General features: G+C 40.3%; 1 protein-coding gene across 12 annotated transcripts in view; it reads left to right on the top strand.

Moving 5' to 3' along the window:
* Positions 1–25,511, top strand: part of LOC117496973 (NLR family CARD domain-containing protein 3-like) — a 48,517-nt gene that overhangs the window by 16,954 nt on the left and 6,052 nt on the right. For 8 of the 12 annotated variants that reach the window (XR_004557333.1, XM_034148845.1, XM_034148850.1 and 5 more), the window contains 10 exons: positions 7,405–7,488; positions 7,591–7,704; positions 7,823–7,942; positions 9,976–10,059; positions 10,162–10,275; positions 11,100–11,178; positions 13,985–14,210; positions 14,981–16,784; positions 16,887–17,060; positions 20,563–20,736. Coding sequence is in view for 11 of the 12 variants with exons in the window: in XM_034148845.1 (XP_034004736.1) it covers positions 7,405–7,488; positions 7,591–7,704; positions 7,823–7,942; positions 9,976–10,059; positions 10,162–10,275; positions 11,100–11,178; positions 13,985–14,210; positions 14,981–16,784; positions 16,887–17,060; positions 20,563–20,736 (2,973 nt within the window). In the remaining variant the exon portion in view is untranslated. The remainder of the gene's footprint in view (positions 1–7,404; positions 7,489–7,590; positions 7,705–7,822; positions 7,943–9,975; positions 10,060–10,161; positions 10,276–11,099; positions 11,179–13,984; positions 14,211–14,980; positions 16,785–16,886; positions 17,061–20,562; positions 20,737–25,511) is intronic. The other 4 variants (XM_034148846.1, XM_034148853.1, XM_034148854.1 and 1 more) reach the window with 4 other exon arrangements.

Genomic DNA, 25,511 nt, shown 5'->3' with positions numbered 1-25,511 from the left:
TACCTTGCTTCAACAGCAACCAATCGCAGAAATGGTCCCACAAATATTCAGAAACACAGGACACTTATAGGTATCCTAAATGACACACGAACATGTTCCCTAATCATGTTTAGCGCACACACATTGTCAGTTCTCCTAAACTTGGACGCACCAACATCAGAGCAACATGTAAGTTCCAGATGTCAAAAGGTCACTATCTCATGAAGTCTTTAGGAGCCTTGCAGGATATGAATTATCCAATTAACAAACTATATATATCGTCTGCACATGAGCGCACATACATTTCTTTACATTTAACTAACACACCAACATCCTTATCGTTTCTTAGCTAATGCATGCTGGATATGAACCACTAACTAACAAGACTTTAACTGTATTATATCTGAGGAAGACCTCTCTTGGAGTTCCTCTGACCTTTGCCAATTTACTTAACATGGGTACATCTGCTGTTAATTGCAAAGACCATTGATAATTAGCAAAGAGACTCATGGGCCTCTTGCAATATCTGGAAACTGTAATTAAATTATAGTTATATTGAGAAGGTCCAAGACTTGACATAACATTCCCTCCTTTTATTAATTTAAGTTTCCAGATCATACAAAAAAACTCTTACAAATATCCTTTTGAGATCCGCCCTGGAAAGTCCAAAATGACTTTCTGAAAAATATTTATCAATGAATAATCATTTTACTCAAGGCAGAAGTCACAGGGTTACCTGTACTACTCACAAATAGCCAAAAAACCACCTTCTTGATTATAACACAAAAAGTGGAAGAAAAGACAATTTGCGCTAATCTACTCTTACTTAAATGGAAAATCATTTAAAAACCTCAGTATGCTTAAGAGGAAAAAATATATTTGTCCCATTCAAGTTTAACAAATTTACATACATACATAATAACAAAGTAACATTCAATTTAATACTTGATTATACATAATGAAAAATCTTCCAAAACACTTATAGCAAGATGTAACTGTTGTCTACTCGTTCTGCTTCTGTTATATTGTCCATTAAACACTTCTTCAGGGGGTGCACATTCCGATCTCCATGCGTAGCCTTTAGATGGAATATCTATCTTAGCCTTCATGCTGTGGTGTCCCATCTCATAGCAAAATCCCTTGATGACATCTGAAGCAACATCATTACCATTTGAATTGGACGGAACTGTAGTCAGAAAACTGAGACTTCTTTAAAAGAACAGTTTCACGGTAGATCTTCTTCTCTGGAGTTTGAGATTACTAATATACTTGGCTGTAAATCATCTCAGACATTTTGGGTTTTGTTCTTCGTGTTGACCCAAACCTATAAGACAATAGCAGTGGAAGAATAGCTGGAACTGAAGGGAGTCATCCAGCTGCCTTCATTGACACTCCAGTTTGCCTCCAGACGCAGCTCCTTAAACCCTGTCTGCCTCAGAATGACCCATTTTCCCTCCTTCAGATTGCAAGGGGAAAAACAGCTTTGACCTGGGTAGAAAATAGCACTTGCATTCTGGGTTAACAGCCTACAGTCGACCACTAGGCCTTAGAGTCTTACCTATAATTTGTAAACTTCTTGAAACCATGAAATGTTGTTTGTGTTGTGTTTTTACTTACACACAATTTCCTAAGCACACAACAAACATATTCTGCAAAATTGTTCAGCCACGGTGCTGAAACCAATCAGATCTCAACTTCGAACATTAGGCAAAAAGTTGTTTAGGCAAAAAAGTTGTTTCATTTGCCCTCTGGATCATGTGAGGGTTAACAAATTCACGTGAACAAGAACAATAAACCCAATATACCCCTCCTGGAAACATTGTCCTCAAAACCATAGAGACCATGTTTCCCCAAGTAAGATACCTCAGAGTACCCATCTTCACATACATTGTTATTTCAAAGTCCTATGACTCATCATCAGGAAAACTTTCTCCTGTCAAAAAGAATCAACAATGTTAAATATCAAGTTACATAGTCATCAAGCCATGCAGGGATCATGCAGAGTCAGACAAAGTTCATGCGTCATGTCTCACAATGGTTCAACTAATATTGCATAGTCAGAAATCCATTGCCAAAAGCATTGTGTGCATCCCAAAATAAAATCACCTTTTGTCGGTGGGTCAGTGTTACTGTAACAGTCAGGAATTGACAAATCAATTCACATTCATTCAGTCTTTGCAAAGTCTAAGTCAGTCTCGAGATCTCATGTCCTATAGTAGTGCACTTTGATATTCTACCAGCTGGAGTTTTTAATCAGTGACATCATTGTGTTGATGTCAAACAATGCAACAAAGTTTTCCCCGTGTTCGCAGCACAATTTTCTTCAGATGTTAAACAAACAAATTATCAATACACTTTATTAATGTACTAATGTTCTTGCAAGGCATCCCTAAATGAACCTGCAGTCATCGGCCTTTTCAATTAATTATTTGAATTACTTAATAATAATAATAGTCCTTTTTATTAATTAGTTTACCCTTAGAAGTGAACATATCTCATAATGTTACATCAGGATGTTAAACAAAGTTTTAGCCAAATCAATCATACCAAACCATATTATAGTACCAGGTACTGAAGTAAATCATTATTACTGTATCACATTTAACTGGTGATTGAACAAACAAAGCCTCTTTGTTTACGACATGCAAACCACTAACATATTTCTCCAAGTTCAGCATCAACCTTCTTTACTCTAAAATTACGTTTTAAATAGGAATATTAGAAATGGAACAAATATTCAATCTTCAGAAATGTCCTCAATAAATCTCTATCTAGTGAATAGCCAACATAAAAAATATCAGATATATAAAAAATAAACCTAAATACTCCTTTACTATCAAAGTCTAAAGCTAGACCTAAGGTGAACAGTTTTTTGTAATAGACAATTTAAACTAAAAAACAAAACTGGACTTGTGTTTTTTTTGTTGTTATTTGTACTTCAAAATACATTAGTAAATACTTTGTAAAGTTATTCACACTATAACTAACCCTCTCTAGGATATCAAATCAGTTCATCTTTAACCAGATACTATTTCCCTATTTACTTTCAGTTCATTATAACAATGGTATAACAACCACACGTTTTACCCATAGCTAGTTTATATTTCAAGATTATTCTGTGTGATATAATAATTAGATGTCTAGTATGCAAAATAAAGAATATTAATAGTATTAATCTTTTCAGTATTCCAGACCATCGTTAAACAAGCAGCCTCTCTTCTTAAACACTAAACATAATGTTCTGCACCACCCTCTGGAAAACTCTTGCACAGTTATGCTGTAAAATCATTGCATGATTTCTTCAGGGCCTGACCAGTCTGAGACAAGCCTGTCTCAAGATCTTGTCATAATGAGAACAGTCAGTGATTCGTTGACCTCTGCAGCTGTAGTCAGTGGCAGGGTCCCCAAAAAGTTAGAAACGGCCTTGGTCAGTGGGCTCAAGGAAACTCTCTCTGGCATCTGGAGGGAAGGAAACTCTTGGATCAATGTGGTACAATCAGCAGACACACGTTGTCCTCTGGACAGTAGAAATCCCCAAAAATTGCAGTTCCTCTTCACACCACTGTTGCCTTGACAACAAGGGTTCATGTCCATCACAAGCAAAATGTCAAAACCTCCTCAGAGATGCATTCTTTGCACACTTCTTCTGTTTCTGTAGTGAGCAACATTTCACCAACACACTGATTCAGAGTACAACCCAAAGGTGGCGCATAACTATCCAGTGCTGCTGTAATCACAGCCAATCAGCTACTAGAGAAAAACTTAATTTAAATCTCTCCCCCAACGGGTTACAAAATTGGCTGAGTGTCCATATGGTCAGGAATGCTGAAACATGTGAATGTTAAAACAAACCAATGGTGGTAGTTTACCCAGATCCTTTACTTCATCAAAAGTAGTACAACTACATTGTAAAATCTCTTTTGTCTTTTGTCTTTGTCCTGCTTTTAAATTCTAGTCAGGAAAAGAACATAAACATAATCTTTCAAATCTTCTTAAATTCGAAACCAAAAAGGTCTTCCTTCTCCACCATGATGCATTTCAACATCAAAGTCCATACAACTGATGATTTATCTTTAAAACCATGAGGAATGACAGTTTTCATAAAACACTATTCTTCTTTACTTCAGTTCTAAGTCAATGAGCAAAATAAGGAAACCCTCCTTAACCACTATAGACTCATCTTTTATCTACTTGCCTATTCTATTCATTTTCTAATTGTTTATCTAAGTTCTGTGTTACAAGCATGGTTAGGTTGTAACAGAATACAAAACTAACTGTATTCAGTGCTATATTTGAAAAACAAGTAATCTAATTTCAGTTAATGAATTATTGGTGGTTTCCTCACAAAATGTAATCTTCATCACTAAAGCTGAAACCTAAAGAAATCATCACGGAACGGTTTTCTTTCCTTATCACTCAATTGTTTCAATAAAAACAAAAAAGCATCTCAACATCTCAACACTTTATTCCATCTAAGCATGAATGTTTATGACAGACACGCCATATATTCCAAGAATAAATATCTCTGGGCCTAAAGAACAATCCATTAATCCAAAACGGTCTTTAGTGATATAAATTGTGAACTTTCTTAACATTAATTGTAAATTCAACGTATGTTCTCTTTAGAACAAAGATAGGATAGTTGCAGCTGAAACTGGTTAATAGCAACTTTCTGTTAACCTAGATAAGCATGTTGTTCTTATATCTAGTAATATATATATATTTATATTTTATTTTATGTTACTCATAAAACAGTAAACCATAGGAACATTTTCCAGAATAGTAGTTAACTTTATATAACATTTACTCTCTCTAGACTCAAAACATCTTAATTCTCCTGTCTCTCTCTTTCCTCACTGCGCCCTGCAGCTGCTCCTGTCCACAAGCTTCTCTCATCAATCACACTTGACCTCTTATGTTATCCAACAGTGTGAGAGGGCTTGAGCAAGCATCGTACAGAGCCTCTGTCATGCTTAAACATTAACAGATTCCTTCTGACTGACAAACTTATAAAAACCTCCTGCTTATTACTTACTTCATAAACTTAAAAAATACAATTGTGGTGAATCGTTTGCGTTTTCAGTTTCCTATCTACTTTAAACAACCATCAAATGAGAGTCACTATTGTATGATAAATACAACTCCTAAATAACATTACAATATATATTTCTTACAGTAAGTTTGTTATTTAATGTTTAACAATTCTCCTCTTTCTATGTATTGTACTAGGTGGAAAAATCCACTCTTATATTTAATTTGAATAAAACCTTTACCTTAATGTACTTCATATACTCAGTAAACCTCTTCTTACTTTGCCTTAACGTTACTGTATGTAATTAAGTTCCTTTGAAATATAAGTAACAATTCTTAGTCAAATGGCAAATACCATGAAATTCACAATGCAATGCAAAGGTAACAATCAGTTCTCAAAGACTATGTTTAAATAGCAACAAATCATTGTTTCTTATTTATTTCAATATATCTACTACTTCAAATCACACATTGATCTATTAATTTTCAATGTATTCACTCCAACTTCAGATCACTCGTTGATCTTTCACTCCTTGTTTTAAACAGAGAAACACAATGCAGCCTTCTTTCAGGCATTAGAGAAAAAACAAGCAGACACACTCCGGGCTGCTGCTCGACAATTAGAGCAGAATCAGGAGAAGGGGGGGGAGATACTTTCACAGACAAATACAGACACACCCCGGCTCGAACTCTCAGCCTTTTCAGGAGAAGGGGGGACATATTTCAAACTGCAGCTTCATTGACCAATAAGAAATTAAAACAACAAACTATGGTATACCAAAACATTTAGCGCTTTATCACAGACTCTACATTACGGTCTGACAAAACATGGAAAACTCCACTTTTGTATGTAGTGAATTCACAGAGTCGCCAGGCAAGTTTTATACTTTTAACTACCTGAACTCAGATCGGGCTTATTAATCTCTTAATTACCGAACGGACCGGATGTGCACTTGGCTCGCAAAGCAAATCATATCCCCTCAGCCAAATGAATATCTGAACCTTTAGACAATCATTAGGATCTTCTCAGGCAGAATTCACGACTACGAGGTCAGATACAGTGATTCCTCCAGCATAACATGTCCTTACGGCTAGCAAAGATCATATCCCCTCAATCAAACCCTTAGCTTCTCAGGCAGATTACGAGGTCAGATACAGTGATCTCTCCAGTATAAACATTTATCAACATAAAACAAGACCAACAAACAAAACAAACAATCAACAGATTTCAACCATAACTGTGCAAATATCCCAAATCCACTCCTCTGCATCTTCCTTTTAACCAATACAACTTCAAAAGTCATTTAATTCCAAATACGTTTTGCTTACTGTGAGTTGGTATTTCTTCTGTGGAAGTCTCAAGTCTGGTTTCTCAATTCCTCGAGTTTACCACAGCTTTCTATGTAGCTGCCTGATCAGGGTGAGTTAAGACCTCCAGGGAAAAACACAGCAACCTCCAGCATCGGCAATCTCGGTAGAACCTCCAAAATGTTGTGGAGATCCAAGTACTCACACAACAGGAAAGAATGAAACAGAGAGGAATCAATGAAACACAAACACAGAAATAGTTGAGATTAATCATTATTATTTATTTGCGCACCACCAAACAACAATGGGGAAACATTACCTTGCTTCAACAGCAACCAATCGCAGAAATGGTCCCGCGAATATTCAGAAACACACGACACTTATAGGTATCCTAAATGACACACGAACATGTTCCCTAATCATGTTTAACGCACACACATTGTCAGTTCTCCTAAACTTGGACGCACCAACATCAGAGCAACATGTAAGTTCCAGATGTCAAAAGGTCATTATCTCATGAAGTCTTTAGGAGCCTTGCAGGATATGAATTATCCAATTAACAAACTATATATATCGTCTGCACATGAGCGCACATACATTTCTTTACATTTAACTAACACACCAACATCCTTATCGTTTCTTAGCTAATGCATGCTGGATATGAACCACTAACTAACAAGACTTTAACTGTATTATATCTGAGGAAGACCTCTCTTGGAGTTCCTCTGACCTTTGCCAATTTACTTAACATGGGTACATCTGCTGTTAAATGCAAAGACCATTGATAATTAGCAAAGAGACTCATGGGCCTCTTGCAATATCTGGAAACTGTAATTAAATTATAGTTATATTGAGAAGGTCCAAGACTTGACATAACACCTTCACAGCACATATGCCGCTCGTCCATTGACTTCTCTCATCCTTGATATAGCTGATAAACACACTTCATTGTAAATCTCCATAGATAAGTACATTGTGTTTGATTTAGTATAAGCTCACACAGACTCCCTTCTTGTTCATTCCCAGATACAGTGTGTGACAGAGAGGAAGGAGCAGTAATGAGCATGTTGTTGTGTTTGTGTTTAGGTACGACACCACAACAGATCCACCAGGAATCTACATAGGACGTTTGAACCTGCCAACCTGCAAGATGGAAACCACTGATCCAAAGTTATTATTTATCTTATCAGTATTAACATATTCAAAAGTCAGCATCATTTTCAGCAGAGTTTCAGTGCACCTTTGCATTCATCATGTTTTTGATTCTACCAGGATCCACCATGAGAGACCAGACTCTCCTGGACCTAGAGATGTGTCCATGAAGAGTGACCAGTCTATGCCTCAGCCTATTACCTTCAAAGATGGAGAGCCTGATGATAGTCCAGAGTAAGAATTTAAAGCAAAAGTCATTTTTCTTTTTCTCTATTAAAACGCTTGAAATTCAACATAATTATCAACAAAGTTTTATCTTCTGAACATTCATCAGTGATTGTGTTTCTATTAGGATCCACCATCAGAGACCAGACTCTCCTGGATCTGGACCCAGCTGTTTGTCCTTGAAGAGTGACCGGTCTATGCCTCACCTTATAATGTTTGGAGATGGAGAGCATAGTGATGGACCAAGGTTTGAATTAAAGTTTTTTTTTTGTTCGCTTTTAAAACTTGAGAATTTCTCCATCATTCTCGGCTGCATTTTATTTCCTGCACATTGTAAAGGAGTTCTTGAAGCAAAGAACTGAACCACAAGGAGAACACAGCAGAGCTTCAAACTGATGTCAGACACTGAAGATGTATTGCACTTCTGACAGTCTGACACAATCACCACATTCAAAACTGTCCTGTTCGGATCAGCCTACTCACTTTAGTCCGGTTTGTTTATCAATGCTACTTCCTGTCCCCAGTCTGCTTTTCATTCATGTCATATCATTTTTCTTTAGCTAAATAATAAAACGGGTCCCACAGACCTGAACACCATACAAGGATTAATGATACTGCATACAGAGACGCTCCAGTGGAGTCTCATGTCAGCTGGACTTTGTATCTGAAATCCTCTCCTCTCCAAGTCAGTTCATTGTGGGTGTCCTTCAACACATTGAGACAACCTAACACCTATATGTTCAATATACAGTTTTTCTGGGTGAATCTGGGGCTGTGCAGCACGTGTTGGGGTCCCTGCATCCTGTCTAGGACTCCAGAATACCAGGATGTTCAACTGCAGCTGGTTGCATTTTGTAGTTTGTAAACCAGCATGCTTTTCTGGCTATTCTGACCCACAATCCTTTGCAGTGGATACGAAAGTGGGTAGTATGTCCCAATTGAATGCCTATTGCATGCAAGGGAACAGACTTTGTAACTGCAGTGGCAGGACTTATGAAAAAATAAAATAAAAAGTATATCATTTCCTAACCCTAATTTATATTGTAGTATTTATCTTTGTATTATTTATTATTTATACATATTTCCTATCTATTATTTTATAAATCTTCCTCATCTGGACTCTTTTATGAATTTTAAATGCATGGGTTTTATTGTTTATTATTATTATCACTACCTTTTTATATATGTTTCTTATATTTAATCTATTATTATTTATATTTTACATGTCACAGTTTATTCTATGTTTGCACTGTATTGCATGTTTTCTTATTTCATTAGGTTCCAAATGAGGAGGTTATATCTTTATCCTTTTTTATATATTATTAATCCCCGTTTCCTATTTAAACATTGCTTATAATATTTTATTTATATTTTAGTTATTACTTTCCATTGTATTGTAAATGGATGCTGGAGCCTCCCTCAGGGAAACACCCTGAAGTCAGCCCTTACTAAAGTATTTCTAAACATCATCCGAGGCGTGTCCCATGTCTCGCCTGCACCCCCCCTCTAGACCTCGGCCTGGGTTTAAACACTTTTAGGGACACTTGGTTGACTTTACTTTAAGATATGTTCCCTCCCCGTGTGTATTTTATAATTTATATTTTACATATTTGTTTTATATTTTACATATTTCAACATTTGTGTTGATGTGATTTTTTTCAGCACTTATTTTACTAAGCACTTTAATGTATTTATTTATCTTTTTTTTTTTCACACTAATTTTACCTGCATGCCGATTTTAAACAAAATCAACCTCGGTCCTTTTAGCCAGATGTTTTTAACCCACTCACCAGGTCTTTTACCAGATGTTGTGGGACACAGCCTCGGACACCCCACCAGGGGAGACCCCCTCGGGGGGGCAGGAGCTCTGTGCTGCAGCCGCTGCTCTCTTTCATCCCTTTTATTGCATTTTCTTTATTTCATTAAAACATTTTTAACACAGACCAAACAGGGCTTTTATAAACTTGTATTGGTTTTATTACAGGAATTTTTTTATAGGTTTTTAAACAAAAAATATTTACAGAGAGCCCGTGCACCACGCTGCGCTGCCCAAAACCCTAACCCTAACCCTAACTTCACAGCAGATATGCCGCTCGTCCATTAGCTTCTCTCATCCTTGATATTGCTGATAAACACACTTCATTGTAAATCTCCATAGATAAATACATTGTGTTTGATTTAGTATAAGCTCACACAGACTCCCTTCTTGTTCATTCCCAGATCCAGTGTGTGACAGAGAGGAAGGAGCAGTAATGAGCATGTTGTTGTGTTTGTGTTTAGGTTCGACACCACAACAGATCCACCAGGAATCTACATAGGACGTTTGAACCTGCCAACCTGCAAGATGGAAACCACTGATCCAAAGTTACTAGTTATCTTATCAATATTAACATATTCAAAAGTCAGCTTCATTTTCAGCAGAGTTTCAGTGCACCTTTGCATTCATCATGTTTTTGATTCTATCAGGATCCACCATGAGGGACCAGACTCTCCTGGACCCAGCTGTTTGTCTATGAAGAGTGACCGGTCTATGCCTCACCTTATAATGTTTAAAGATGGAGAGCATGATGATGGACCAAGGTATGAATTAAAGTTATTTTGTTGTTTTTAAAACTTTATTATTTCTCCATCATTCTCAGCTGCATTTTATTTGCTGCACATTGTAAAGGAATTCTTGAAGCAAAGAACTGAACCACAAGGAGAACACAGCAGAGCTTCAAACTGATGTCAGACACTGAAGATTTATTGCACTTCTGACAGTCTGACACAATCACCACCTTCAAAACTGTCCTGTTCGGATCAGCCTACTCACTTTAGTCCTCCGGTTTCTTTATCAATGCTACTTCCTGTCCCCCGTCTGCTTTTCATTCATGTCTCTTTCTCTGTCTACCCAGCCTGCATTTTATATTTAGCTGTTTTTACATGTTGAGTGTTTCTTTTATGCAGTGTAAAGTGTTCTCTCTGACTCATGGCATATATTGAGTCCTATCAGTATCTGAAGGAGAGAATGTTTACAACCTTTCTTTATGCATATTAAGAAGTAAGAAAGGGGTCATCTCTTAACCCAGCTGATGAAGAGAGCCTCAGGAAACAGTCGCCAGCAAATCTTCATACAATAGGGTGCCCAAACCCCAAGGCCTAATAACTGCTGTCTGTACAGACAAACAAGTTTAATCATTCTTTATTACACTTTTATCAGTGATTGTTTCTATAAGGATCCACCATCTGAGAGCAGTCCACTGCACATTACATTATTCTGAAAGGGTATTATACTTAGAACAATGAAATGACCATGTGCATATTTTTTTAAGCTGTATGTCCGGTTTGAATGAGGATCTTCAAACACAGCACATGTAACTCTTAGTTTCTGTCTTTGTTTTAAAATCCTCCTCTTTGCTCCACAGAGTTCATCAGCAGAGATCAGAGGGTCCTGGTGGTCCGTCTGCCCAGCAGCATCAAACTCACCTGGACTCCATATTTATGGTGAGTATGTGGCTCAATATCTTGAGTAAATAACTGTTTCATCCATACCACACCAACCCGTGAGAGCTGGGGTTAGAAGGAGTGAAATAAAAATAAACAATGAATGAAATCCATGTTTTTCAATAACCTATTAATGCCTCTAAAAGCTGTTCAATAGAGAGAGCTGACACATGTATACCATTAGTATGCTAACACACGAACACACACACCCTTCACAGCTTAACCCAACCCGGTATCACGGCAAGACGTGAAAATGTCACGTTGGTCCACGCTGGGAGACGTCAGGATGACACGGTTTCACCCCCTCAAAACGTCACACAGTTACATGGTATTGTTAACATGGCCCACCATTGGAGAAATACCCGGATGTTGACGAGCAAGCCTCTATCACGACCTTTGGTTCACTATGACACAACTTTTTGTGGAGAATACGAAGATTTGTTCAGGTCTCGCCAGGGAAATGTATATATACTACGTATGTTACTAAAAAGATTTTAGATTGGCCAGTGTCCATGTGAAGTTATCGTCATTTCTCGCCGTGAACACAGTATTTCTGGTGTCTGCGTTTCTATAGTAACGTGGTTGCTAGGGACGCAGCTCTTGCTGCATACACCCGGATATGAGTAATCTCGTCACTGTCGATTGATTTCACAGTGATATCTGCAGTACTCATCAACTACAAAATACCAGTGTGTCCTTGTTCATTACACAACATTCATTGGTTTTAATTGGTTACAATGCTCTTGTGTTTTTCTCCTTCGATTCTGAGAGACACATTTCTTTTTTCAGCGTTTTGGACAGCCGAAAACATCTAATTACCCATAATCCTCAGCTATCATTGAAGCTCGGTGATTGGATGTTTTAGCCGTAATGCACGTTGGGATATGGTGTTTATGCGATATGAAATCCGAAAACATTTTTAAAAAATCCGCGTGTTCTTGCTTTTCTCTTTGAAAGTCATCACATAATACACGGTTCGGCTGCATTAAATATAACACATCTGCCGTAGTTCTGATTTGAAGACATCTTCAATTTCTCTTCACACAATACGTCTCCTTGCAGTATCAACACTAATTTGGCTGACTTTCATAGTTGATCAAATCGTAGATAGGCTTTTAAAAACCCTTATCACCACACCTCTTTGCATACCAACAATAAACTACAAATATGATGTCGTTTTGCATCACTGTACAAAGCTGATGTAATGGGAGTTATAGTTTTTAAAGATATTATTAATAATCTTTTGATCAAAGAAGGTAAATACTGAGTTGAGTGAATGGTTAGGGGTTTCAGGTGATGGGAGACACATCTATGGAATCAGAATTGCAATATCTAACCGTTAAAAATATGTTTTTCTCCCTATTTTACAATCATATTAAGGCATTTTCTATAATTTAATTGTATTAATTTGTTACGAACAGTGAAGCATCAAGTCACACCTCGGTGCTGGATACCAAATGGTTAAAGTTCCATTCTATTCGGCATTCGGTATTTATCTCCTATTTAGAGTGTGTTGAGATCTTCATATTAGGTTGAATAATTAAAACGAAAGTTAGTTATAATCAAATATAATCAATTATATTCTTGTATAACCCACAATGAAAATGTTTCATATGTTATGATTTTCTATATTTACAGTATAAACAAAGTGGTTTGTTAAGTTGAGTGTAAGGCCTAAAAATGGTTTATGGGTGTCACTGATAAGGGGAGAGGCAGTTTCTTCCCTCTCCCCTCACAGCAGTACACAGGGAGGGGGGCTCCTGACTTAAGGAGAAATACATTGAGGCCCCAAAAAGGTGGTTATGTCATAGCCGAGAATAATATTTTGCAAGTCCTGCAGAGTAGGGGTCATGTCCTTTTTACACAAACATGGGAAGGTGTGTCTTATGCCATAGCCATAGAATATGTCTGGTCATGTCCAGTTCTTTACATCAGAGGCCATGCCCAGTTTCCACAAATATGGGTATGGAGGAGGTGTCTTTGGGTTTTTCTATCCTGTTTTTGAGCATAAAGACACTGGCGGATGAGGAGGAACTTTCTTTTTGGAGAGAGAGAGAGAGAGGTTCCCCTAGTATACTCTCTCCCGGTAAAGCTCTCTCCCTGAAGAGCTGGGTTTTTGCTCTCGGTAAGGTTCTCTCAAACTTGGTAAATATCTCTCGAATTTCTTTGTTGAAAGTGGAGTGAATTTCTGGGTTGAATGAGTGGAATGAATTGTTATGTGTTTGTGAGTATTAGTAACCGCCACCTGTGAGGATCTTCCTCCGAATACATGCGGGATATAGGTATGTGTTTGTGAATGTTAGTACCCGCCATCTGTGTCGGAAAAAAGGTATGGAATTGATGTGAATTGATTTGGTGAATTTTTCTTCAAATAAACTGATCCCACCTTTTGGATTGGGACAACTTGAAAGACATCTGCGCTCTCCTCTCCTGCTTGAGAGGTAAGATCGCACCCTGCCACACTCACACTTAGGTAGGGCCACACCTCATTTACTGATATCAAAATCCTTCGGGATCGCTTAAACAGATTTAGAAGGTCGTCTGAATTGAAACAGCAGTTAATTGAACCTGGTTCTTCAGGAGTTAATAGAGGTGAGATCTTGCTGACGTTGGTGGATCTGAGCCAAGCAGTAAACTTACATAGACTCAATAACTTCGGTTAGGTTAATTTACGGTCTGAGTAATTTGCCGGAATAAATGATCAGCCCTCCCGACTCTTACAAGTGTCACTGTGAAGTTAGCCGTTACTCTGAGGGGTCAGAGCCGTCTCCATGTCTGATTCACGTTACATTTTACTCTGTTCCAGGTGCTGGAGGACCACATCGTCACTTTTGTGAAGAACGAGTTGAAGAAGATCCAGACAGTCCTGACTTCAGATTACCCAGAATGCTTAGAGAGTCAGAGGGAGGATGAGGAGGTGTTGGACGGTGAGGATGAAGAGCAGAGGAGGAGCAGAGAGGCCTTTCTGAACATCTCACTGCACTTCCTGAGGAGCATGAAGCAGGAGGAGCTGGCTGAGCGTCTGCAGAGCAGTAAGAGGGTTTAACACATTTAACACGATGTAGAGGAGATGGAGGAAAGATGGGAGGAGGTTCACTTTATAAAACATAGTCTTTAATCAGTGAATACGCTTATTGGTTAGTACTGGTACTAAAACATTTGTGAAGGAAGTAACAATAAGGAGAACAAAACGTTGCACTGTAAATATTTTTGTTCTAGGTACATTACTAATAAACAAGCTAAACAGTTAAAGGTGTAGTAGGTAAGTTTGAGAAACCGGCTCGAGATACACTTTTTGTTATATTCCATGGAATGCTCTTAACATCCCGATAGCAATGAATATCTGAAGTGCTTTGACAAATAATCCATTAAAAAATGTCATCTGTGGAAGCCGTGGTACTGTAAAAAGCACGACCAATCATTTTAGCCAGCCCGGCTAAAATAACTGGATGGCCTACCTGCCTGTCAGCCTTCCATCTGTGCACAAACTTATCTTGTGCCCTCATTGGTCATGTGCGCGTTCGTGTGTGTTGGAGGAGGGGCTCTGTAAGGAAGTGGCAGATTTTCTCCGGTTGTGTATTTTCAAATTCTAGCGATCTCGAGCTGGTTTCTCAAACTTACCTACCCTACCTTTAACTATGATGATATGAAACTTGTGAACGTTAATGTTCGCAAAAAATCGGGTAACTTTAACGTGCTAATAATAGTGCAAATTAATCCCTTTACCAAATTTGATGTATTTTTTAGACGCTGACTGACATCTTACTTACTTTTTAATCACATTTCTTGTTTGTCCACTCAGGAACTGCTGCTGTAGTCTGCCGACGTAAACTCAAATCCACCCTGAAGGAGAGGTTCCAGTGTGTGTTTGAGGGCATTGCTAAAGCAGGAAACCCAACCCTTCTGAACCAGATCTACACAGAGCTCTACATCACAGAGGGGGGGTCTGCAGAGGTCAATGAGGAACATGAGGTCAGACAGATTGAAACAGCATCCAGGAAACCAGACAGACCAGAAACAACCATCAGACAAGAAGACCTCTTTAAAGCCTCACCTGCAAGAGATGCACCAATCAGAGCAGTGATGACAAAGGGCGTGGCTGGCATTGGGAAAACAGTCTTAACACAGAAGTTCACTCTGGACTGGGCTGAAGGCAAAGCCAACCAGGACATCCAGTTCACATTTCCATTCACCTTCAGAGAGCTGAATGTGGTGAGAGAGAACAAGTACAGCTTGGTGGAACTTGTTCATCACTTCTTCTCTGAAACCAGAGACGCAGGAATCTGCAGGTTTGATCAGTTCCCGGTTGTGTTCATCTTTGACGGTCTGGATGAGTGTCGACTTCCTCTGGACTTCCACAACACTGAGATCCTGACTGATGTCACAGAGTCCACCTCAGTGGATGTGCTGCTGACAAACCTCATCAGGGGGAAGCTGCTTCCCTCTGCTCGCCTCTGGATAACCACACGACCTGCAGCAGCCAATCAGATCCCTCCTGAGTGTGTGGACATGGTGACAGAGGTCCGAGGGTTCACTGACCCACAGAAGGAGGAGTACTTCAGGAAGAGATTCAGAGATCAGAAGCAGGCTGGCACCATCATCTCCCACATCAAGACCTCACGAAGCCTCCACATCATGTGCCACATTCCAGTCTTCTGCTGGATCTCTGCTACAGTTCTGGAGGACATGTTGAAAACCAGAGAGGGAGGACAGCTGCCCAAGACCCTGACTGAGATGTACATCCACTTCCTGGTGGTTCAGTCCAAAGTGAAGAACATCAAGTATGATGGAGGAGCTGAGACAGATCCACACTGGAGTCCAGAGAGCAGGAAGATGATGGAGTCTCTGGGAAAACTGGCTTTTGAGCAGCTGCAGAAAGGCAACCTGATCTTCTATGAGTCCGACCTGACAGAGTGTGGCATCGATATCAGAGCAGCCTCAGTGTACTCAGGAGTGTTCACACAGGTCTTTAGAGAGGAGAGAGGACTGTACCAGGACAAGGTGTTCTGCTTCGTCCATCTGAGCGTTCAGGAGTTTCTGGCTGCTCTTCATGTCCTTCTGAGCTTCATCAACTCTGGAGTCAACCTGATGGCAGAAGAACCAACAACCTCCAGGCGGCCTAAAGTCTTCAGAGTCAAACCTAAACTAACAAATCTCTACCAGAGTGCTGTGGACCAGGCCTTACAGAGTCCAAACGGACACCTGGACTTGTTCCTCCGCTTCCTCTTTGGTCTTTCACTGCAGACCAATCAGAAACACTTACGAGGCCTGCTTACACAGACAAAAAGTGACCCAGAGAAAAATCAACAAACAGTCCAGTACATCAAGAAGAAGATGGATGAGGATCTGTCTGCAGAGAGAAGCATCAACCTGTTCCACTGTCTGAATGAACTGAATGATCGTTCTCTAGTGGAGCAGATCCAACAGTCCCTGAGTTCAGGAAGTCTCTCCACAGAGAGTCTCTCTCCTGCTCAGTGGTCAGCTCTGGTCTTCATCTTACTGTCATCAGAAGAAGATCTGGAAGAGTTGGACCTGAAGAAATACTCTGCTTCAGAGGAGGCTCTTCTGAGGCTGCTGCCAGTGGTCAAAGCCTCCAGGAAAGCTGTGTATGTGGAACAAAATAAAGAAAACAAACACTATTAAACATATTCATTTTTTATGGATGAGATATAATACTTATCTTTTTTTAATTAAAAAAAATCCTTCAGGCTGAGCGGCTGTAACCTGTCAGAGAGAAGCTGTGAAGCTCTGTCCTCAGTCCTCAGCTCCCAGTCCTCTAGTCTGAGAGATCTGGACCTGAGTAACAATGACCTGCAGGATTCAGGAGTGAAGCTGCTGTCGGCTGGACTAGAGAGGCCACACTGTTATATGGAAACTCTCAGGTAAATATTCAAACTTAAAAGTTTACAAAGTAAGCTTTTATAGGCTTAATGTATTTCACAACTAAATGTACTTATGTTGCGTCGGCAGGCCTGTATTAATCTCTGACTATTAATCAGACCTCCTGATTGATCAGAGGCTATTGAGTCTTTGCAAGTTTATTTAATAATATAAGTAGTCTGATAACAGTGGAGGACAAAATAAATAGACTCTCAGGAGTGTTTGTGCCAGGGGCCAGGGCCAGGGGACATGACACCCCCTTATGAGAAATGGTCAGATATTATTGGGAAATCCCAAAAAATCTCCGGTGGGAGTTGAAGAAAGCGGTTGCAAAACGCTCGTCCAAGAATATGACTGACCTGGAGGCATTTGCCCATGAGGAATGGGCACATTCTGCAGTCCTCCACTCTCAGGACAGTTCCGGTGTAGGCTCCACTCTCAGGACACCTCCACTCTCAGTACAGGAAGTGACGATTCTGACGAACACCTTTTTATTCCCCGCCCCCCGAAGGACTCGTCTGATGGAAGTTTTCAAATCACAATGGAGACTCATCACGGAGGTGATGATTCCGCTCACCATGCACTTTGGGTCGGCCTTGGTCAAGCCCTTTTGACCCTCCCAGCCTGGTTCTCGTAAAAGTTGACTTAGCCATTTTTCGCTCAAATGACATCATGGAGGAATGTAACGGGAGTTGACAGGGGACTCTGCCCGCCTCACGAGTGCCTATTTTTGGACACTTCTTTTCACTTTTCCCCCTATTTTCCTCGTTTCTTTAATTTTTTGGCTATTTCACCCGGTTTTTTCTACCGGGGACACTGCCCGGTCTCGGGTGTCCCCCCATGGCCTGTTAACAACCGTTCCACCCCCCACTCATCCATATATTAACGGATTTTGACAATTGTTGTTGCATTTTTCTCCTCTCCTCTCACTGATCGAATGGCAAACACGACCCACCATCGGAGGGCCTCTGCCGGCCCGGCCTAGTGCCGGACGTGCTCTGGCGGTCGGTTCCTCCGAACTGCGGGTTCGACTCTGATGGCCGGCAGGGTTTGCTGCGTTGGGTTGGGGGACTTCCCCCACTCTGCATGTCTCTTCCTTCCCGGGCCGGCCGATATGAAGCGTGACCAAGACGCACCGTCTGACTCAGGGGTCCGGGTCCCGCAGCGGGGTGGAGGTTCCGAGCTGGAACCGGCAAACACGGTTGTTTCTCGAACCCTCCACTGTTGTCTAGCGGCGGGTGTAACTAAAATACAAGATGACGTTATTTGTATATATAAATATATATAAATATATATAGATCTATCTATATATATATATATATATATATATATATATGTGTCAGTGCGATTTTATTTTGTATTAGCGTGCATTTCCTGTTCAGAAAGGGGCGCTGTACTGAGACTAAACATTACAAGGTGTCCCTATTTCCCCCACCCCAACGCAGCACACCCTCCCGGCCATCAGAGTCGTACCCGCAGTTCGGAGGAACCGACCGCCAGAGCACCGGCACTAGGCCGGGCCGGCGGAGGCCCTCCGATGGTGGGTCGCGTGTGCCATTCGATCAGTGAGAGGAGAGGAGAAAAATGCAACAACAATTGTCAAAATCCGTTAATATATGGATGAGTGGGGGGGGGAAACGGCTGGACACAGGCCGTGGGGGGACACCCGAGACCGGGCTGTGTCCCCGGTAGAAAGAACCGGGTGAAATAGCCAAAATAATTCAAATTAATAGAACCGGGGAAAATAGGGGAAAATAGGCACTCGTGAGGCGGGCAGAGTCCCCTGTCAACTCCCGTTACATTCCTCCATGATGTCATTTGAGCGAAAAATGGCTAAGTCTACTTTTACGAGAACCAGGCTGGGAGGGTCAAAAGGTCTTGACCAAGGCCGACCCAAAGTGCATGGTGAGCAGAATCATCACCTCCGTGATGAGTCTCCATTGTGATTTGAAAACTTCAATCAGACGAGTCTTTCGGGGGGCGGGGAAAAAAGCGTGTTCGTCAGAATCGTCACTTCCTGTACTGAGAGTGGAGGTGTCCTGAGAGTGGAGCCTACACCGGAACTGTCCTGAGAGTGGAGGCCTGCAGGCAGGCTCCCATGGAGGAATGGGCTAAGATTCCTCAGGAATGCTGTCAAAAGCTGGTATCTGGCAATGCATCACATTTTCAGCGGGTCATAACAGCAAAAGGGTTCCCTTGTCGTGAAGGTGTTCAATCACTTTGAGACTGCAGTAGTGTTAGGGTTGACCAGCGCAGGGTGGACCCAAGAGCAGACAGACGAATGTTTTAATAACCTTTTATCAAGGCCCCTTGATAAAAGCAACACAGCCAAATACTCTTTCCCTCTGATCTCAAAAAGAACCCACAAAACCCCAACAGAAAACCAGAACTCAAATACACACATGCCCATTCAAGATGACAAGACACAGCTGGGGAGGGGAGGGAAAACACAAAGAAAACAGAAAACAAACAGATCCTAATAAGTAGTAATGAAAAGTAGCAATAGGCACTTACACACCAAGTACTTTTCCCAGGAATAGGTCCCGGAACTTTTCCCAGGAATAGTTCCTGTTTTTTTTAGTCCCGGAACTGTCCTAGTAGATCGCATTCACACCGGAATAAGACCCTGAGGGAGGATTACGCAAATGAAGCCGCTAACGTAACTTCTTCTTCTTCTTCTGCTTTGGGTTTACTGGCAGGCCGCAAACAACTTCACGGCATATACTGACACCCGAAGTCCCCGGCCGGAAGTACCCGGAGTTGGGGACTGGCTTCAGTAGAAGCTGCTGGGACTCCCAGCAGCGTCTACTGAAGCCTTCCGAGTAAATCGCCAGAATGCCGACACCTCCTCATCACTCCACCGCTCCCATGTTTTCTTTTGTGTTGCCATAAGTTAGTCTCTCTCCGTTGGTGCGCTGGGCTAATGCTAATGCTAATAATGCTAATGCCAGCAAATACAATGGCGGCTTCAAAAAACTTTTCGGAGTTTTAAGGGAAAAGTATGGGAAAAGTACTCCGGTGTGAAAGCGCCTATTGTCTGTTGAATTAGGATAAAAATCCTGGTAATATTAGTTTCATTGAACTACTTAAACAGTTCTCGAGTAATTTGTTTATTAAACCTAATGTGCAGTGGGTGTTGAATAATTTCGATTGCAACTGTATGTACAAACAGTTAGGACTTTATTTTAAACTTCTATTTCTATTTATTTTGTGGTTCGTGTTTAAGCTGTGAATCAGCTGTTCCACTCCACTGCACCCTTAACTCTCCAGCAGCAACTCAAAATTGATCCTTCATCACTCTGAAAGAGCACTTTGAATGTTAACTCAAACTTTAGGTTAAATGGGCAAACCGTAAAAGGTGACCATAACTTGAGTCAGCTGTGTGTGTGTGTGTGTGTGTGTGTGTGTGTGTGTGTGTGTGTGTGTGTGTGTGTGTGTGTGTGTGTGTGTGTGTGTGTGTGTGTGTGTGTGTGTGTGTGTGTGTGTGTGTGTGTGTGTGTTCAGTCTGTCAGGCTGTCTGGTCACACAGGAAGGCTGTGTTTCTCTGGCCTCAGCTCTGAGCTCCAACCCCTCCCATCTGAGAAAGCTGGACCTGAGCTACAATCATCCAGGAGACTCAGGAGAGAAACTGCTCTCTGATGGGGTGGAGGATCCACTCTGGAGACTGGACACTCTGAGGTATGGACCGACCACACAATGCAGGTGCCTTTAAATTCATATCCTATTGTACTAGTCCGTCATCATGATGGACATCTTGTTTCTTATAGTTATTCAGCATGAGTTAGGTAACACATTGATCCCTTAAAGTCGTATCAAATGGAAACATTTATTAAAAACATAAAAATAAAGCAAAATCATATTCATCACTAAAAGCAATGAGAGTGTAGGGATGGTAATTCCAGTAGTCTACCACTATGGTCCTGATATCTAAACAACTACTGAATATGTTGAGATTAAATTCAGTTTGGACATTAACCTGTTAAGCCCGAGAGACCCCGGTACCGGGGCACTGCTGCAACATCTTGCAGGAAACAGTGTCTGAGGGCATGTTCATTTAATAAAACTATGAATTTTTTATATCCATGTAATGGGAAGAAACTCATCTAACTGATCTTTTTTTTGTTTTTTTCAAAAGAAAACCCACAATGCTAACACTGAGCCTCTGAATTAGCAACGAGCGAAAAATGCTAACAGATTACTGCACCGAAAATCACTCACAAAACCTTATTATTTATCTTTACTCTATATCCATGACATGGTTTCACATCGTGAGGTGACACAGAATCGATGGGTACCCTCATTATCACTGAATTATACAAAATGGCGACGTTATAAGCAAAAACGGACATCAAAACAGGTGACGCTAGGTAGCTAAAAATGCTAACATTTTTACCTTGGCTCTGTAGTCTCTCCAAAGTGGTCTTCAATGGCATTAAAACGATAAAAACGCTGCTGAAGTTAATCCATAGGTTCATCTAATGTGTCTGTGTCCCTTTGAAATGATTTCTGATAATCCATGAGCAAACAGACGGATAATCCATGCTTTTAGGTTTCTAGATGTCAGAGCAGGGTTGCGGTCGAATACTCCAAAAAATCAGCTCCTAAATTCTAACCCTATCGTCTATCCCTTGACCTCTGAGTGAAACGTCATGGGGTTAAGGGATAGTGAATAGGAGAATTCAAAAGGATTTAGGAGAAGAGACTGCGGTACTTAGAGAATCCGACTGCACTTTCACTATCCGACGTGTTTATGATGTGCCAGCGGAGGTCATAAATGTGCGCCTGCTGCTGTGGGGAAACTATGGAAACTACAGTTTTCTATACAGCGGACTACAACATGGATGTTTAATAAGAACGAGGGACTACTGTAAACTCATCTAGAGACTCTGCACCGTGCTCTGATGCTGTTGTTTTATGCTTTATGAACGGGGACAACAGAGAAACATATTCTTCATGACCACAGTTGGAATTGAAATAAAAAACTTATGCTCGTCACCCTCTCCCTCCGGTCCACATTAATACAAATGATCCCAATACGTATGATTGTATGAAAAGATCTTAAAATCAATACAAATGTATTTATTATAAACGTTAGTCCTTAACATCTATCACTGTGTATATCACCATTCAAACATCTTTTAAAAGTTGAACAAACCCCACACAGCTCAGTAAAGACTGTGAAATGTTGACTTTATTTGATCATTTCAGTAAAAACTAACGTTCATATTTATCTTTTTGATTATAATACTGATGAACGTTCAAAACAAAGCACTTTGGCAACTAACCACATACGTTTTAAAATGCTTAATAAGCACCGTAACTTTCATGATATCATTTCTCGTTCATAATCGGTTGTTTCCGTGAACGGCCGACTGTTGTGTGACGGCAAATGCCGCGGCCGCAAGGCATTGTGGGGCAGCATTTTCTCCTCTCCTTTCGGTTAGGGAGGTCCAGTGGTTCATAAGCTAAAGGAGGTTATAAAGGAAGTTTGAAACCTCCTTTCCTTTTAATTTAGAGAATTCGAACGGCACTTATCATGGCTGCCACTGAGGGACTTCCGGGTCATTTCACTCCGTTAGGAAGGTTCCTAAGCTAAATGGACTATTCGACCGCAACCCTAGACTGTAGCTTCACTCTAATGCAAAACTGCATGCGCAAAGCCCCCACCTTTTTCTTTCACAATGAGTGTGTGTGGGGGACTCCCCCTTCGATTATATTGGCTCTAACGGTCAGAAAGAGGTGTCAACCATCAAAATCGACCAATGGGTTCCAGAGATATGAAAAAAAAACAATTTCCACCCAAATCACCTCAGAGGTGGAGTGTTTTTGGCTAAATCTCTCTAAAAAGGTCAAATTTCACTTGTTTTGCATCAATCTTGATACAGGGTACTTATTATATGTTGTACTTTGGATTCATAAAGCTTTTAGTCTACTAACTCATCATCCAAGGGTAGTTTTCACTATAAGTAAAAAAGAATTTTTGGACGGACACTATAATTTACAGTTTTTTACTATGTAAAATCTGAATTTTCTTTAAAATAAAAAACATCTATATTGATTCTGACTTTTCTAAATCCAACTCACAGGTTTATCATTACTTTGAGAAAAAAGATTATTAATTTAACCCTTTTAGAAGGGAAGATATGGTCATTTGTTCTGGGAATGTCATTTTCGAGCCTGAGACCTGAAAAACAGGCTCAGGGTTTAACAGGTTAATGGTGTCTAGAAGATTCCTCCTTGAACACTTCAGAATTTCATTCTAGCACCACCCGTAGGTGAAAATCTGCGTAGTATAGGGAAATATCTCAACAACTTTTGATAGATTGTGATTACATTCACAACACCCAAGAGAACACTTGTTCTTGTTACTTATAATATATTTTAATGCAGATTCATACTAGATTCCTGTGTCCCCCAATTCAGAACATAAGAATTGGGAGCCAACCTCCTTGCTACGATTACACCCATATTCAGTTAGATTTTGATCTTCCACAAACACATAGTCAGGAATAAAAACACCTGGCAAAGATCTCAAACCTTCTCTTATGTAGTTCCTGCTACCAGTGGGGCAACATAACTAAGTAGATTTACTCAAGTACTTAACTTAAGTACACTTTAGAGGTACTTTTACTTTCCTTGAGTATTTCCATTTTTTGCTGCTTTGTATTTCGACTCCACTAGAATCCAGAGGTACATGGATTTAATACCTTCAGTTACTTTACAGATTTTGATTAATGATGTGAAATATAATCAAGTCTTAAATCAGACTTTAGTTCCACCTGGAACAAGTACAAGATCTGAGTATTTCTACTTTTACTCAAGTACGAGATCTGAGTACTTCTCCCTCTGGCTGCTCTTAGCACCATTGTCTGATAACTTTAAATTATCTTTGCAATACAGTTCTTTAACTGATGGTGAAGAAATGTAGGTTCTATTTCATCCTTACTGACCACTAGAGGCAGTGCTTTGCACTGGATATCTTCTGTCTCGCGCCACACGTCAGTCTGAACAGCTCTTTCTCTGTTACGGTGATCCTAGAAAGGGCTGTGCGCTCTCAAAGCAGTGCTTGTCCCACTGGATCGTGGACTTCATTGCCCAGGCATACAAGGCGAGTGACCGTCACTTGCCACCCAGAGTAAAGTGCCACTCTACCAGTGTTTTATCTTTTTATTTAGCGATTTGTTTTTGCACTGGGAATGTTTTCATGTGGAACCGGAAGTACGTCACTTCACTCTTCTTCGTCCCTTTTACGTTCCAGACAATGCATGGCTCAGCGTAACAGACAGAACAGCGACCCCAGGTGTGTCTACATTGGAATTACATCTTCATTACTGAAGGAAAAATACTTTACCCAGTGTTTGTTAACTGGGTTTTTAATGCAGTTGGCTTTTCTTAATGGTTACAATATTGCTATGAGTTACAGTATATCTGAAGCAAATTATGTTTCTGAAGATGTGTAGTCAATTCCACCCTTCAATGTAGCATAAATGTGAACTCTCATTACAGGAACAATACCGGAAACAGATGTAGGAAAGATCCTCAGCTTGCTGATTGGATGTTTTAGCCGCAATGCACGTTGGGAGATCGTGTTTAAGCAATGTGAAATCCGAAAACATTTAAAAATAAAATAATACTTTATTCCGAGTGTGCTTGCTTTTCTCTTTGGAAGTCATCACATAACGGCATTGTAATACACGGTTCGGCTGCATTAAATATTACACATCTGCCGTAGTTCTGTATTTATAGAGCCCTGATGAGAAGACTTCTGGACAAACAGGAAGAACTGCCGCCGAAACTGAATACATGACGTGGATCATAAATATATTAACAATTACACAATATCTTACATTTATTTTCACAAAACACGTCTCCTCGCAGTATCAATAGTAATTCGGCTGACTTTTATATTTGATCCAATTGGTAGATAGGTTATATTTACACCATAACGGTGCACAGCTGATAGAAAAGGACTTGTAGTTTTTAAAGATATTACTGATTTTCTTTGAATATAAGAATGTTAATACTGAGTTGAGAGAATAGGTGATGGGAGACACATCTCTGGAATCACAATTTCAATAGCTTACCATTAAATGACGGATATACCTTTCTGTCTGTGATGTTTTACAAATCAGATATTAAAGGGGACCTATCATTCAAAATGCACTTTTGTACGTCTTTTATACATGAATATGTGTCCCCGTTGTTCCAGGGAACTCACCAAGTGTCAGAAAACACAACCCTCTCTATTTTCCTCCATCCCCAAATCTCTAAAAAAGGGGGTGCAACGGATCTGATACAGACTGGCTATGACGTCACAGAAGTGGCGCTACGGCTATTGGGCCAACTCTCCACCTATCAGGAGAATGTGGGGTTGGGCCACGGCCGGCCATTGCCGCTCGAAAGCGCTGGAGACGCTGTAGTACATATGCCAGGCCTGTAAGTGGCGCTGTAGT

This window comes from Trematomus bernacchii, unplaced genomic scaffold, assembly GCF_902827165.1.
Source record: "Trematomus bernacchii unplaced genomic scaffold, fTreBer1.1, whole genome shotgun sequence".
Lineage (NCBI taxonomy): Eukaryota > Metazoa > Chordata > Actinopteri > Perciformes > Nototheniidae > Trematomus > Trematomus bernacchii.
This window is presented reverse-complemented; position numbering and strand designations above follow the sequence as displayed.